At 37.0% G+C, this 17,509-nt stretch overlaps 1 protein-coding gene across 2 annotated transcripts in view; it reads right to left on the bottom strand.

Moving 5' to 3' along the window:
* Nucleotides 1-17,509, bottom strand: part of STXBP5L (syntaxin binding protein 5L) — a 184,872-nt gene that overhangs the window by 39,470 nt on the left and 127,893 nt on the right. The window contains exons 17-20 of one of the 2 annotated variants that reach the window (XM_005143026.3): nt 17,288-17,413; nt 11,413-11,564; nt 9,721-9,792; nt 3,029-3,094 (exon numbers count right to left, since the gene is read on the bottom strand). In XM_005143026.3, coding sequence (XP_005143083.2) covers nt 3,029-3,094; nt 9,721-9,792; nt 11,413-11,564; nt 17,288-17,413 — 416 coding nt within the window. The remainder of the gene's footprint in view (nt 1-3,028; nt 3,095-9,720; nt 9,793-11,412; nt 11,565-17,287; nt 17,414-17,509) is intronic. The other variant, XM_013127458.3, reaches the window with a different exon arrangement.

Consider the following 17,509-nt stretch of genomic DNA (forward strand, 5'->3'; position numbering starts at 1 on the left):
TACAAATATATAGCTAAAACAATAAGGGACACATATTATACAATTATGTATATTATATTCCTAAGATCCCCTGAATAAATTTTCCTATTGAGGTGATAAAAATAAAGGTAAACTTTTTTTGAATGGGTACTGGTTTTAATACATTATATGGTAATTAACTTCAGCACTGGATGTAGCACCATTTACACTATGAGTGCTCACAAGGCCTCAGAGTTCTTCATGCTGTTTTAGGGCTACTGAGTTCTCACATGCCACTTCAGAGCGAATGTAGTACAAAGCCCTAACCTACAATCTCCAAATCACAACAATCAAAACGCAGTTTGATTTTCTCTATTGAAAGAACATGGCCTGCATGACAAAGATATTCTGATGGTATTGAAAAATCCTGATCTCCACTGTTCTGATTGATCTGAGGGGTGTTTTTAAGCCAGTCAAATACCATTAGATGGCACGCCATGCTGCATCACTGTTCTCACAAAATGTACTTTACGTAGATAAGTATTTTGGTGGTTTTTTAAGTTTTCTGTTCCACAAATTTTAGCAATGTTATTCCATGAATATCGCTATTCCTGCGATACTTTTTATTTGCAACGGAAACTGCCACCACTCAGATATTCATAAGGAAGCAGAAATCTTTCAAATGGCTTTAGGAACTTTTTGCCTTGCTGTACAGCATTGAAAAATGCATCACTATTGTATTTAATTACTAATTTAATGAAAATAAAAATACTAGTGGTTAAAGAGGCTTGTTCCTCTTTGGCTGCCATTCTCACAAAGCAAGGCTGGCATTTCTCCACTTGCTGCTACCCCCTGTGTGGCCAGTTCTGTGCATTTTAGAAACATTTTCATCAAATGGTTTCATTTCATGTTCTAGTTGAAAGACCTTCAGAACAGGAATCTCTCCAGAGTACAGCACGCTTCCATAACAGAGCTTGTGTGCCCTGCACTTTATACCAAAGGCAAGGCTGGAATTAAAAGGATCCTGACTATTGTATCCATAACTATGCAGATTCATCAGCTGTGTGCTACAAGAAAGAAATATTAGCCAATGCAGAGGCTGATGCAGCTGGGAGGCTATGCTGAGAAGCACAAGGTAGTTCCACTCCCAAGTTGTTTGGGGTCACAATTTTGAGGTCTTTTGTTGCAGATGCTTAGGCTGGGTTTTGCTCAGTTTAAGAGCAGGTATGCCAAAGCAAAACTGTTTTAATTTTCCATTAAAAAATAAAATAACAAATCTCTCATGGTAAAAGTAAGTTCTATTTTTAAAAAAGCAGCTAGTTCTAATAATAGTTGTTTACCGACAACATCGCACCTGATTTCACATTTTAAAGATTCAAAAATAGCTCGGAAAACCACAGGAAAGGGCTAAAATAGGAAACATTCATAAATATGCCATGTTTTCCATGCTGAATAATCTCCAAAACAGAAAAGCAGAATAAATTTTGGAGCAGATGATCTTAAATTTATCTAAAATTGGTATTTTTGATCAACAGCAGAATGAAAAATTGAACTGCAGAAAAAGTAAATTGTCATAGTTGTCATCCATCATTATAAAACTAAGCACATACACACATGTATAGCAAGTCAGCGATCTCCTAGTTTTCAGTAAAAGGAAAAAGAGAGAACACAGCTCATTTCTGGAAAGAAGACTGAAAAAATGAACCCCAGTGTGCCTCCAAATAAATAGCCTGATTATACTGAGTTATCTATCAAATGTTTTATTTTAAAGCCCATATCACAACTTTCTGAGGCCCAGCTCAAGAGTTTGAGCTCCTAGTGTTATACCACTATTATTACGGACTATTTCACTTTGCTATTCCCATGTCTACAGAGTTTGGGTTGACAATAGTGGAAGGAAATACATCTTTCAAAACAGCTATTTTCTTTTAGATGTTTCATGGAAATACTTTCATTAGCTTTAAGGTTTTTGTGGATTACTGATTAGTGGCCTTCATTCAAGATGAATGTGTTCTGTTGCAATAAAGTAAAATGTGTAAAATAAGAGAGGACTTGAAAAGCATATTTGTGGGAACTTGTTAACATAACTAAGGAAAATACTTACCAAACTATAAGGAAAAGTAGTGTGATACACATACCACGAGCAAAATGAATGTATCATAGAATCACAGAATGGTTTGGGTTGGAAAGGACCTTAACATCATCCAGTTCCAACCCCCCTGCCATGGCAGGGACACCACACACTAAGCCATGTCACCCAAGTCTCTGTCCAACCTGGCCTTGAGCACTGCCAGGGATGGAGCATTCACAACATTCTTGGGCAACCTGCTCCACCATCTGTCCTGTTCAAGTTACATATCCTTATTATCCATCACATTTAAAAGCCAGCTATTAGAAAACAGCTGTAAGCAACTACCTTTAAGACAGTGAACTCACATTAAAGAGATTAATGCAGATTAGGCACTTGAAGAAAAAGTCTCTCAAAATGAGATGAACTCCACCTTCTGAAGGACTATGGGTAAAATGGGAAACAGTTATTCATTTTCAAATGGCCAAAATTTCACTGCTGGGTCAAAGTAGTTGATAAGCAAATATTTTGATTTGTGCTTATGTTTCTATTGCAAATGACATTACTTAGGCACTGTGTTTTAATGGTTCAAATTCATCATCTCCATATTGCTGTTTTTTAAAACTAATTTCTCTATGTGCACGTATGCATAATACATATAGATAAAGACTCTCTACTAAAAAAATCAGAAAGCCTTTTAACAAAGCAGAGAAAAAAACCTCTAGTAGGAGAATATAGGAATATATCTGCATGATATATCTGCACGATATATTTGTTAAATGTTTTCATGCTCTTCACCTTGAGATGCACCACGTACATTTAATTTTCCTTTAAGTAAACAGACTTAGGCTTTAATTGTGCTATGTAATAAGCACTTCTGCAGTAAATTCTTCTTGCTGGACTTGTAACTATGCACTTCACTTCTTAGGGACTATGAAACACAGTGATGCATGACATGAATGGCTTATACAGACTGCAGGAAGAGAAGCCAATCACCTTTACCTGAAGTGGGAGACTTGCAACGCTCTAGCTCCAGGGAAACTGGACTGTCACTGAGTTCAGTCAGGCCTGAAAAAATGGAGTTAAAAAGTTAAGTTACAATCTAACAGGGCATGCTTCAACTTTCTTGGTTGATGATATTCTGCACTTCAAAGTCAATTTGGAGAAAGGACTGGTGTGAAACGTGAGGAAAATAGATACTTCAGATAACAGCAGTTATCAGGCTGGCGCTGCAGGAATTTAGGTCTGATTTTAAAATCACACCTTTTGCCAACTCAGATTTGTTTTCCAAGCCCCTCAGGGTAAACAAATAGTGGCTGTATCTAACTAGAGAAAACAAGCAAATAGAGCTTAAAATTTAAATGTCTGTGATGTGAATCAAACTAATTCATCTCTGTCAAACTGATGTGGAAGCAACTCTATGCTTTTAACTGCTGCAGAATACAGGAAGAAAACCTTAAAACAGGGGGACAGATGCTGTCTGAATAGAAGAATTTTTGTGCAAGATCCTGATATATTGCTTAGAAGTATTTGTGAGGAACGCATTTGCAGCAGTCTCCCACAGAAGACAGCAACAGGTAACCTTAATTTACACTGCTTAAGCTTGGGCTTGTTACTGTGATCAAACTAAGATCCATCCTTGCTCAAGTTGCACGTCCAAGTTTAACATGCCTTTTGGCATGCTAGGGAGAAAAAGCCTGAGCTCATGCTACCCTCTGCCATGGACTAACCGTGGATGAACTGGGCATGGCCACACCTTTCCAGATGTACCCTTCTTATGTATCCGAAGGTGCCCTACGGTTTGTATCAAGTGCTTCACACTTGTTATATGGAGCTCTGACACTTCATGCTGTTAGGCTACTTGGGACTGGCAGACAGCCCAGCACCAGACATCCATCTGCTAGCAGTGGGACTCATCACTCAGGTCATACAGCCTAGTGAACATTAGTCCACACTCATGTGCATTACTGTCATATTGATACTGTTTTTACAGACACTTTGCATATGTTGTGTACTAGAAGTCAAACATCTATCACGACCTTTCAATATGCTTTAATCTGGCACCATGCCTCCTGCAATGTGACATGGGTTAATTTTTATGGCTTCTGGACCCTCAGAGACCCTCATCTCTAAAACTCATATAAACTCATGTTTTTGGTCACCAGTGCTGTTCTTTTTGTATTAAAACAGTGGGATCCTAGTGTAAGTACTGATATTTTTCTTATATTGTAATTTTGAACTGCTCTGAGAAATGGGGAGAATCTAGGGCCCCAACCAGCAGAATTAAAAGTCTCTACCATGAACAAAGCTACATGAGTGCTAGAACAACTTTGAGCACTGGAAAACCAGCATTGATTTGGCTTGTTAAGTCAGTAGCAATGATGTTTGCTCCTGACTTTTAAACAGTGAAAGATCAGTCTAGACATTAATGTTGCACACTGAAAACGTTGTTTTTGAGAAACATATTTGAATCTTTCTTAAATTCAACTCTGAATTTGTGAGAGAATTTTATATTTCAATCAATTGTGAGTCCAGTCACTTTTGATGTTACAAGAGAATTCAGGAACTGCAAGCATTCAGGGAGCCTCTCTATGCATAGCTTTCTTACCAGAGCCCGGAGTCAGGCAGAAGTACAATTTGCTGTATGTACCTAGAGGTTTGGAACATAATTGCTTTTTGCTGCAGAACTGTCTGCAAGGTACAGTGGGAGTGAGTCTGGCACATCTGCATAGCATCAGAGGCCTTGGAGAAACAAAATGAATTATTGAACCGTTTCTTTTGTAAATGTGGTATTGGAAATATTAAAGTTTTAACACTCTGGCTATGATGTTCTGATTAATGAAATTCTTCTAAGCTTTGCATGGTTACTGTAGATGCTATTTACAACGTCAATTGCCAGCTCTTATTTTGCTTCTAAATAGTTTCTTTTTTCCTTTCTGTTATGATGCCACTGACTTACGTAAGTAGGAAAGATGCTAAATCACTGCTCTAAAAACCCAAGAGCAACCACTGGGAGAATAACTCTGTTTGGCAACAGCTGTACAATATGCAACAGTAAAGGTTTTATGCTGTGGTATTTAAGAATGGTAAACATGTGAACTTCTCTACAAGTCTGGACTTGTGGTCAAGCTCTATCACCTCTAACAATGACCAAGCCCCCAAACAAACCCAAAACCAACCCAAGAAGTGCAGTAAGTCCCCATGTTAAGCCTAAGTGGTAATATGTGCCCTGCACAAGTGCGTTAATATTAGACACTTAGATTTGCTTAAGCACTGCCACTTGCAGATTTTCTCCTGCCATAAATCTTTCTTGCTCAGATATGAGTTCTTCGAATCATCCATCTATATATCCAAAGTATCTTTTAATCTTATGAATTCTAAATCCCAAAGGTGTTACATGCAATGAAGTGCACAATCGTCATTCACTAAAAGGAATAAACATACACTTGTCAAATTTCGTGTTACCTTTCATTCCATTAAATGTTGTCTTTTGTTTCCCTTTCAAAGCCCTCATGCTTTTCTTTGCACTGCTTATTTTCTACTGTCGCTTTCTTTTCAAGGGAACCAAGCTAAATCTTTGCAATAATTCCTCATGTATAAGTATTTCCACACAACTCAGCTTCCCTTGAACATGTGAGAGACTAAAACAGCTCCTGAAGTTGGATTACAAAACTATTTTCACTTTTTGATTTTAGAGCTCTGTAGGCCCAATATGTGCCCCAAAAGATTGTAGCTTTTTTCAGCCCCAGGAGCCCCCATGACAGTAAATTTTGAGTCCAGGTAGAGCAAGAGCATAGCAGCAAAGCTGAGCACAAATAACTGAGATCGGCAATGTAAAGGACCACCTGTGAGAAGATACACCCATTGACCAAAGAACCAAAACCAAACAAACTGGTTATGATTTGAACAAATTATAGGCATGTGAAAATAATGCAAGATATAAATATAACATAAGGCATTATGGATACTTTTAAAGTTTTACTCTGATTCCCATTTCCTTTTTATCACAGGATAGAAAAATATACTGCCTAGTATGGGGTAACAACTTCCATGAGCTCTCAATTTAAAACGGTTTTTGAAATGTTAAGTTCCTATCTCTGACTAAATGGTTCAGACTGATCATTGAATTAAAACCACCCAAAGTCTTTGCTTATAAGTAAATGAATTATAAATAAATCATCATAAATATTCACAAGCCAATAAGTAAGACTGGTATTATCTTGATCATAGAATCATAGAACAGTTAGAGTTGGAAAAGACCTTAAGATCATCTAGTTCCAACCCCTCTGCCATGGGCAGGGACGCCTCTTCACACTGAATTACCATACTGTTTTCTTTAAGTGTGATGCATTCTTTGGGAATGACAGTTCAGAATATAGCTGTCAATTTAAAACTTAACCTATATTAGCTTCTACTGTGTTGTCAGGAGGGATTTAAAGCATCACTTACCGACGCTATGTAATGACTCATAGCACACCGTTTTCTGTGTCCTCCTGTCAGACCAAGGTTGCTTTTGCTCACATCCCCTCTAGGGACTGGCCTGGATTAGGAACAAGGAGTTCTCCCAGAAAAGTCTCCATTTTGAAAACTATTTACCAATGGATCAACACCCTTTGAACTTGCCAACTCTTTTGATGCTTCATAAAGCCCATTTATTTTCTTGTTTTACCAACAGATGGTATGAATTTCTAGTAGGAGATGCAAATTGCTTTTGCAAGTTGGTATTTTTACATTCTACTGCACTATTTTTCTAGATGCTGTAAATGTACTTGTTTGAATATGTTATCTACCACTAGATACCACATGTACAACTTGATTTTAATCAGAGAAAATAAATAATAACCAAACAACAATATTGTTGTGCACTACTGCAGAGAGAGCTTATTTGTTTTGGCTCGGCATTTATTCTTGCTACAAAAGAAGGTGGCTGCCAGCAGATGTTACATCAAATGGAACAGGTCATCAACACCAGGAAGCTACCTCCAAGCTCTGCACTTACCCTAATCTGAGCCTCTTGCTTTCCCCAAATTAATTCCCCTGATAAGACAATTGCTTCCATCTCTCATATTAGGTATGTCTAGAACTGTTTTCTCCCACATTTCTCCTTCTAATTTCTATTCTTCTTGTTTCTCCCTTCTCACTTTCACTTCTCAGATCAGAGAATGTGCTGTCTTAATGTTCTAAGTCCATCCTAGATGCTTTTGAGTCTAGCTTATATATGTGTTTGTAACTCTTATAAAGCTTTTTATAGATTTATTGCTAAAATTCAAAACAATTATTCCACCAGTGTGTTCTGCATACTGGATGCTGCCCTTGACACTCTTGATTATGTCTTTCCTTCGGCAAACCTCTCTTCTCCAACATTTTGCTTCTTTTCCCAGTTTGATCCCCCTCACCTTCCTTCTTCAGTTGCAGAACATCAACACTTCCTTTATCTCTCTATTCCAGTATTTGAGGAGACACTCAACTATTAACAAGGCAATAAATATCTTTTGTTGATGCTAATGATTCATAACTACACATCTCTAACTTGGATTCCTTCCATCCAAGTTAGAGTAGCACTCCCATCTTTCTAAAATTGACTCAAAAATGTCCAAACATGAACATTGTCAAGATGAACTCTTGATTTTTATCTTTCTGCTGAAGTCTTCTCTTTGCTACTACAGCACAGTTAACAGCAACACTCTCTTCCCTGATAATCTAATTTGTAATATCATGTGGAATGTCACACTTTAGTATCCACCCTGAATCTGAGAATTAAAGTAGTCTGTTTCTTCCTGTAAATCACCTCCAAAATGACAACAAAAGTCTAAGTACCTTGTGCATTGATAAACTCTTCCTTGGCTTCATTGCCTGCAAGTCTTAGTCTCTCAAACTGATCCTCGTGAAATTATCTTCCTGATTCCTTTCTTAATTGAATCAACCCCTGATATGTCTTCCCGTTAACTTCCATTTTCATTTATATAATCCTCAAAACTTCAGTCCTAATGCTTATGTTAGTGCATGACTGCTCCTGCTTCTGCCTTAATAATATCAGCTTCAACTGCACAGTTTCAAAAAATAAGGTGTTTTTCTTTTCCCATCATCATCACTTATGGGAAGGGAGAAACAAAATCCATTCTCAGAACCCCTCTTAAAACTCCTATCTCAGGTAAGTCACATAACAAAGCATAACTTGAGAATGATTTAGCATGAGATTTTTAGTCTATGACATATTCTTGACCTGTTCTTTACTGCCTGGTGCATCTTTCAGATCATACAGTACTTACTCCTGTAGAAGTACTGAATGGCAAAAGCAATAACCAAATGCTTTTTGAAGGAAGAAATGGAGCTGTCAATGATCTTGCACACGAGTCAGACTCATACTCTTCAATTACAATGTATACAGACAGATTTTGTGGACTTTTCTGATTTTGGGCTTGAAGATGTACACAAGATCCTATATTTTCAGCTATGAGGAACTTTATGGTCTGTATTTGTAAATTTTCATGAAAATGTTGGTGATTTTGGTCTTAGAATTAATTTTTTCTAAAACCCTAACTATTTGACTGCTGTTTACCCTCAGGTTCTCTTGTTGCAGACTTGAAAGCAGTTAAGACCAGACTAGTATACTTTAAGACATTATGTACCAAACGTTTTTATGGACTGTTGGATTTCTAAGTAGACTTGTCTTTTAACTAAACAGGCCACTTTTTATGAAGCACTATGAAACAAAATCATAGCAATCAGCTGTTGAGCAATAGGTCTAGACAGAAGGAATAGAATTTCTTGCACAAGTGTACAAATGCATTTCAATAGCTCCACAACTCCATACTTATGTGAGATGATAAAACAACTGCCACCCCTTTATCTTGCCTATACTGAGTATTTAATGTAAAATGGCCTAACCAGTTGGTCTGTGAAAACGACTTTAAAAAGAGATTAATAAGAGGCATCCTGGAGACCTAATTACATATAAGCACTGCAGTTAATTAAGATACATACAGCTCATCTGTTGAAAAGTCATTTTTGCAGAATTAATTATAGCTTTGTTCATTGAATGCCACAGTGATGAATACTAATATTTAATTTGCCTATCACTAGAATTCAAAATTTAAAGATAATAAAAACATTAATTTTCATAGCTCTCTTTGATGTCCATATTTCTATGCCCATTTTACTTTCTTTATTAAAGATCAGAGGCATGGGATGGCTCCTCAAAGCCAAATTTGCAAGTACCAAAACAAGATTAAAATGGTAAATTTCATAGTACACAATCCAATCAGTTCTCTTTTAAGCCACATTGTTCTTCTGAAAATAGGCAAGAATGAATTAATAGCTAGAACCAGACAGTGCCATTGCAAAACAAGAAATGCTTCATGTAAGTAGATGTACACCAAAACAAATATAAACCCGAAGAAAAATACTGTCATTAAGAACGTAATATTGTTGAAAAATCATTTCTAAAGCCCATGTAAGACATTGAGGTTTTCTCATTGACTCATTTGGAAAAAAAAAACAACCAAGATTTGAAATATCTGTATAATAAAGATAATTGTCAATATCAAGCATGGTTAACATCACAAAATACAGTAAATTTGCATGCATGCTGAATGTGTTTAAATAAAACACATTACAAAGCACAAACACACGGATTTAAGTCAGGCATAGTCCAATCATGATAAAGCTATTTGCCTAACCTTCATAGAACTTACTCTGATAGGAAGTACGGATCCGTTTCGTTAAATCTGGATAAAAGTTAGACAGGCCACGCATGCAAAAGTTGTCTTTGGAACATGCCAGTACACCAGCATCAGCAGCAGGCAGAGGAAAGAGAGAAAAAACAGTCTAAAGTGAAAGGAAGTGATATTATAACCAGCATCTAGAACAGCCAAGGTGAAGAAATTTCAGCAGATGCTTACCTTCCAGTTGGGAGATATAACAAGAAAAATAATCAAAAAAGTAAAGGATGTAGGATGGATGGTGAGAAAGCAGCTGAGGCTTTTTTTAGGTGCATAGTTTCTATGAGCAATCTAGAAGTGTGTATTCCTTATCCCCAGTGGGCTCCATTCTAGCAGTGCTTAATAGCCAGAATGTTGCCTTAAAGGACTGACCAAGACTGACAGAGAGAAACCCTATGTGGCACAGTGCTGATAACAGTTTTTTTCTACACTAGATACCCTCTGCTTTATGTAGGGAGCTCTGCAGCATGTTGCCTGTGGCTAGCTGCTTAAATTACTTTGGGAGCTGCTGTGAGGCTGGCTGAACCAGAGAGAGAAGTTGAAGGTAGCTTAAAGCTGCTTGTCTCTTCTCTCCTCAGCTGTGCCAAATTTACATCTTTTAAGGCTTGGCACAGATGAGAAATAAGCTTGCCGTGATTAAATGCCTAGAAAGTGAGATAAACAGACTTTCAGGAACTGAAGCAGGACTGAAGACTTAAATTTTATTCTCTGTATTTTACTTTCTGTTTGAAGTACAAACATGTTCCCAATGTGTAAAAGTTTCCATTCACTCTATGGAGAAATAGGATTTGATGATGTAGTAGTGCACAGTCTGCTGATGAAAATGCTGATGTCACAAGACCACTATAATCTGCTGCTTTTAGAATTTTATGGTTAGATTTAAAAAAACATTTACAAACAGATTTTTGAATTGAATTCTAAACTCCACAGCTACATAAAACACATGTCATAATTGTGTCTGGCTCCATCTAGGATGTTCTATGGAATATGTAGAGTAAAATGACTTGAAACATAAAAGACCTGATTTTGTTCTCATAGAAAATTTTTTAGATAACCAAAAGGATATGGTATATTCTATCTGCAGTGATGGACTAGTATCTCTAACACACAATGCATAAGAATAGCTGTAACTTACATAAAGGAGCACAAATGTGATCCTCTTGGCATTAAATTTTGAAATGTGTTAAAGTTTCAATTCATTAACAAAGTGGCTATTCTGAGCTAATGTGCATGTCTCTCAGGTGCTACCCTTCTCCAGACACAACTGCTTATTCAAATACCAATGAAAAGCACTTGGCAGAAGATACAATTAAATTTAAATTGAATTCTTACCTACCAGTATGAACTTATTCAAACCAGAAAGAAAACAGCATATAGACTACTCTTCAAGTGCCTGCCAGAGAAATAATTGACTGCTCTGCTCATTATGATTTGCTACAGGCTCAGCTAAGAGAATTACTTGCTGACCTCCATCCCCAAAGAATAAACTTCATAAAACATTTTGTTTCTGAGAACGTGTCAGGTTTCTTTCATCAAGTTACAGAAATTCCACTGGCCAGCAAATAGTCATGCATTTCAAAAGCACTATAGAAAGCCACAGGCAAAAAAGAAAAAATAAAATCAAAGAACATAACAGGCTTATAGCCACGATAATTTATTTCCTACCTGCAGCAAATTGCCTGTTTTTGCGAGGTGAACGGGGTTGACGTTGGTATGGATCACTTGATCCATATAGGTCAAGAGTTCCCATGCTCAGTAGTACTGTCTTCTGCATAAAGTCCACAACAGCCAAACCATTGCAGTTTCCAAATGCCACTCTGAGAAAAGAAATGTTTCTCAAAGGTATTAGTAATATGTAATTAAGTGGTGCAAGCAATAATTATTATTTATTATGATGGACACTCCACAAACATTTCCTTCAGAAATTACTCAAAGCCTACATTTCATCATTCTTCCAGATTTGCAGTCCTCAATTCATAAGACTGTGTCATGAAACACAGGAGGGGATTTTTCAGAAAGCAGACTTCCCACTTTAATCAAGTTTCTGTGCCAAATGCACTGCAATAATGTCTAAATGTTGCTTTACTGAACGGTACAATTCTAGTAATAATGATGTAAATTAAGCCTACAAATCTGGATGTAGAACTGGAAAAGTGTTTACATCTATATGAAATATGAAAATAAGATATAAAACAAATACATGTATAAATATTGATTTTAATCTAAATGTAAATGATAATTAAATATATTAAGCTGTACTGTGGAGACACCCAAATCTGAAAAGTATTTATAAAATTTTCTTTCAACTCTGTCAGTGTGGCTAAAGTATAGATTATTGCTAAAACAGGCTCGACCCCTTTAACGTGCTTCTACAAATGGCATTTTGATGGTGGTTTGATTCATGGGCAAGATACTTCAACTGGTGTGAGATTGCCTGAGATCCTGACTGCAGTACAGTCATAAGGATAAAGACTCGGAGCAATTTACTTCTTTTGCTGCCTAGAAAGTCCCTTCTGAAGCATTCTGCCAGTTTTTCTCTATTGCTTCTACTGACTTGCTTCTGACAACAGTTTCATTAAGAGAGAAGAAGTTGTATTGGCCAGCAGCAGTTTCTCCTTCTCTCCCATAAAAATGTTTTCTGGTCTTGCTTTTTCCCCAGCTTGGAAGGGATGAAGAATGAGGGGGGGGGAAAGGAAGCAGACAATGCATCTGTCTAAGGAAAAGAAAAAAGGTGCTAAACATGCCTATATGGAAGACCAGGGAGAAAGACTAAAGTTAACCATAGCATATCAAAACCCACATAATCTCAGCAGATAATATCTTTGCTTCATTCATTCTTTAATATGAGGAAGCTCTTCCCTGTGAGGGTGCTGAGGCACTGGCACAGGGTCCCCAGAGAAGCTGTGGCTGTTCCATCCCTACAGCATTCAGTGCCAGGATGGACAGGGCTTGGAGCAACCTGGTCTAGTGGAAGGTGTCTCTGCCCACGGCAGGGGGCTGGAACTGGATGAGCTTTAACATCCCTTCCAACCCAAAATCTTTCATGATTCATATTCTCACTAAAGCATTAAACCTAGTTAAGATTTAATATTAAAACAGACAAGCAAAACTGACTTATTTCTTTCTTTTTTAAATACTGACAAATAAATCCAGACATCATATGACTATTGAAAGGATCCATATGCCAACTCCTGACATTGCATTTTTTGGAGACTTGATTTAAACAGGAATATTAAATTCTAACAATTATTATACAGATGTCTTTCTTTTTCTATCAGACTGCAATTTAACTTCTAGATAGAGAGAACTGGGTACAGTCACAGGAAACTTGAAAGCCTGTGCCAGTTTCAATCAGATTAGGAATAATCTGTGATCAAGTTTCATGATTTTATGTAAAAAGCAATGAGGATGGACAGTTCCAAGTCCTGCAAAATAATAAACACTTAGTTTTCACACTAAAAGTGAGCTCTGCACTGAACTCTACCTGACTTCTTAATATAGCTCCAAAATATCTTAAAAGAGATATATGAATTTGTATGTGGAAAAACAGTAAGGAAAGAGAGAAGTAACAAGATGGAGGAAGGGGAAGCAGGGTAGATAGAACATTTTCATCTGCTGTACCTGTTCTTTCTCTGCTTCCTTTATAAAAAAGAGGGTTCCATATGACAAATAGAAAAGGTAAAGAGTGGAAATGAGGTGAGTTTTTCTCATTTATCAAACTTGGAAGTTAAGGCATCATCTACAACAGTAGCTCAAATTCTGTTGGTTGTTACTACACCACGTTTTCTACTCTTGACTGAACCCTGACTTTAGTACAACACCTATAGCAATATCACAAACATACTCCTTTTTTCCCCATTGACTTTTCACTGATCAGCAGCTTAAGGAGCTATTAATACACACCAGCTTTAAGTGTGTACAAATACACTTTTATTTGGCAGTATTTAATGCTTACGTGAAAAGATCCGAAGGTGAACTAAGGAATAAACTTCATGTTTTATGAATGTAGAGTAACATCTGTTTCAGAAATTACTAAAGCCTCTTTTACTTAATTTATTAATTTTGCTTCATAGCAGAACAGAATTTCCCTGGCACTGTCACATTTGCCAGAAGATCATTCTGTGCAAGGTTTTGTCTTCATGCTTCTCGACACAAATTGACTAATAAAGAATAGTAAAAAAAAAATCTTTTGCTATCTGTTTTAGGCATTCTTGTATTTTGCTTTAAAGCATATTTTAATAGGCATTGCCAGGGAAAGGATATTGAAGTAAAAGACATTACTAATGCAAACTGTGACAGCAATTCCTGTGTTCATAAGTCGCTGTGTTCTAGGCAGACAAGAGAAATAAAGGACTAAAAATGACGAGTGTCAATCTGATCTGTTAATACTTGAGGGAACAAAACTTACAGCCATATGCATTTTGGAAATGATTAACCTGAGGTTTATTAATTTTGGAGAACATGAGTCACAAGAAGAGCTAGTGATCATTCACTGTGGGCAGCAAATTAACTGAAGTGGAGCATCACTTCCTGGTCTGCATTTTTCTCCTCTTAAGTTCACACACACAAGCATGGGTATGGTATTTCTTACACCTGAAAAGAAATACTTTCCCAAGAAAAATAAGAAATTGCTTCTTAATTTTATAACACTTCTGAGGAACAATAAGAAATTCTAGACATGACACTACTATTAACGAGGCTTAAGAAAAAGTGCTAAAATCTAAGTCTTTATGAAATATACAATAAGCATCATGAATTTCTTAATTCTGAGTGATGAACAGAATTACCTGCTAGGATATGTTCTATTCTGGTATCTTTGTGGTATCTCTCTGTCTCTCTCTATCTCTGTCTCTCTGTCTGTCTATCTGTATCTGGGTATCTTTCACAGAAATGTCATAAAATTCTCATCATTCTTGACAGTTATTATGTAAATTGGCCAAAAGATTTTCATCACATGAGCTGGTAATACATTTCAAGGGACTGCTTTCAGTTCTACTGCACATACTTTAAACCAAATTGATTATTTGTATCTAACCTTGTAGATCTTCAGTGCTAACTGATGTGATTTGTAATTGTTTCTTTTCTCCTTTCATAACAAAAAGAAGATTTTGGTGATTCACTTCAAAAGCAATAGAATGGGTGTTCATACTTTTAGTTTATAGCTCAGTCCTTTTAAAAGTAAGGAAAATATCTTAAATAAAGTTTTACAATGCCTGAAGACTTTTATCTTTGCTGGGGGTAAATTTTTGTTATATCTCACTTTAGTTCTGTCATGGCTGCAGTAACATCAGTAACAGTTAGAGACATTAAAGTAATTAAAAGAATACTGGAAGCAAACACTCCAAAACACACTATCTTATGCCTTCTTACTGGTTAAACTGATTAGTACAGGAAAAAAACCTGGTATGCAAAAGATGAGCCAAATAACCCTACAGCTAGCACAGCAAAAATTATACAGTCTTAAGCTTCACGCTGAAGTGGCACAGTTTTTGCACTGTTTTCACTGCTAGATAAAAGGTAGGATTGTATCTTGTTGTAGACCTAAGGAAAAAGTTGAGAGGGGCAAGAGAGAGGGAGAGAAAAGAGATTCTGCACAAGAAATTTCAAGAAATAGGCCTTTCTTTGGTAGTTTTGTGGGAAAGTTAAATTTAAGCTATTGGGCTATTTTATTAATAAATGCATTTACTGCTGAAACACTCAAGTGTAACATAGCACTCTAGTGTAATAATGTCCTGTGTTCGACAGTAGCAGTCATTTTTCTCCTTCTTAGTAGCTGGTGCAGTGCTGTGGTTTTGACTTTCAGCCTAGGAACAGCACTGATAACACCAATGTTTTTTAGTTGTTGCTAAGTCATGCTTAGTCTAATCAAGGACTTTCTGAGTCTCATGCTCTTCCAGGGAGGAGGGGAAGCCGTGAGGAAGCAGAAACAGGACACCTGACCCAAACTAGCCAAAGAGGTATTCCATACCACAGCATGTCATGCCCAGGATGTAAACTGGGGGTGGTTACCTGGAAGGCTGAGATCATTGCCAGGGTTGGGCTGGGTACTGGGTGGGTGGTGAGCAGTTGTATTCTCTTCTCTTGTTATTTCCCTTACTATTATTATTATTGGTGGTAGCAGAAGTGGTTTGTGTCATATCTTATTTATTGGACTGCTCTTATCTCAACCCATGGGAGGTACATTCTTTCAATTCTCCTCCCCCATCCCTCTGGGAGCGGGGAGGGAGGAAGGTGGGGAGAGAGAGAGAGACTGCATGGCTGAGTTTAAACCCCAACAAATAACTACAGTTATTATATCGTGTTTTAAAGAAGGATATCCTATAAACTATCACTGCTCCTAGCAAAGCACACAATTGAAAATATTTGATTGAATCAGGTATGTTTAGGAAACCACTATGAATGCCATGAGAACTGGAACCTATCAGTAGTTCACAGGTAAGGGAATAGTGTGATTATTCTTGAAGTTAGATGCTGTCTTAAAACCTGACACCTGTAAGGGAGCAAACTGAGCAAACCCTAACAATTGACAAATGCATCTAGATATGGTAAAACAAAAGAAATTCCATCCCTGGCAGTGTTCAAGGCCAGGTTGGATGGGGCCTGGAACAACTGGTCTAGTGGAAGGTGTTCCTGACCATGGGAGGGGGTTGGAACTGGATGAGCTTTAGGGTTCTTTCCAACCCAAACCAGTCTATGATTCTATGAATCTTTTAGAGTTCATGAACAGGAAATTGTCTGGAAATTGAAGGCAAAGACTTGACAAAACAACCCTCCAATTACAGTATTTTTGCACAACTGTAAAGGCTGCGCATAAAATTTCCAAAGTCTCTGAAGAGAGTCAAGTGATTTACTGAAAATCAGTGGGAGTCAGATACTTAATACCCATTACAGCCTATAGTCTTTACTGGGGTAACACCTTTCACAGAGAAAACCATTTTAATATATCTGGGCATTTCTCAGTGAGGGAAAACATTAACAATTGGCAAATAAATTGAACCCAAGGGAAAAATATACCCAGATACGCTCACTTGCATTTCCATACAGGATTTAGCATCTGAATGTTCCTTATTCCACTTTCAATTTCTGGTCATTGGTTCTCTTGCAAACAGAAATTAGCACAGTCAGAAAAATGCTATTCTTAGAAGACAATTTCTACCTAAGACATAATGTCATGATAAATGACATTAAACACTTAAACACATCACTGTAATGAAACGTATTTCATGTTGGTGATCCTTTCAAACTAACCTTAAAATCTACAGATTTAAAACCAGTTTTTATTTTAAAGGGTAGACAGAATAACGTGAAAAGATTCAGTCTTTTAGATAGCAACAGTAAAGATACTGGCAAAAATGGCAGATTAACAGCACATGTTCCAATCTTTATGTGAGTTCAAATAATTTTCCTCCAAGAGTCTTGCTTCTAGCACCTTTTGATTATTTTTACTTTCATTGTCAGTGGGAAACTTAAAAGTATAATTGGAAAAGACATTATCTAGTGCAATAAAGAAAAAATGCAACCCTAATTTTGAGTTACTTACAGTCCATAAGCAGAGTTTACAGCAAGACTGGTTATCTGCTGTGGAGGCTCACCATCCACCCACACCAACTGAATAACAAGATCTGCTTGGTATCCAGGAGGCATTCGCACAGGACGAGTCTTCACGCTAAAAACAAGAGGTACAAAATAAGAACAAACAAACAAACAAACTGAGGAATGATTAACAACTGCTTCTCTTGAGAAAATACTAGTGAAGCACAGT

This window comes from Melopsittacus undulatus, chromosome 2 (genome assembly GCF_012275295.1).
Source record: "Melopsittacus undulatus isolate bMelUnd1 chromosome 2, bMelUnd1.mat.Z, whole genome shotgun sequence".
NCBI lineage: Eukaryota > Metazoa > Chordata > Aves > Psittaciformes > Psittaculidae > Melopsittacus > Melopsittacus undulatus.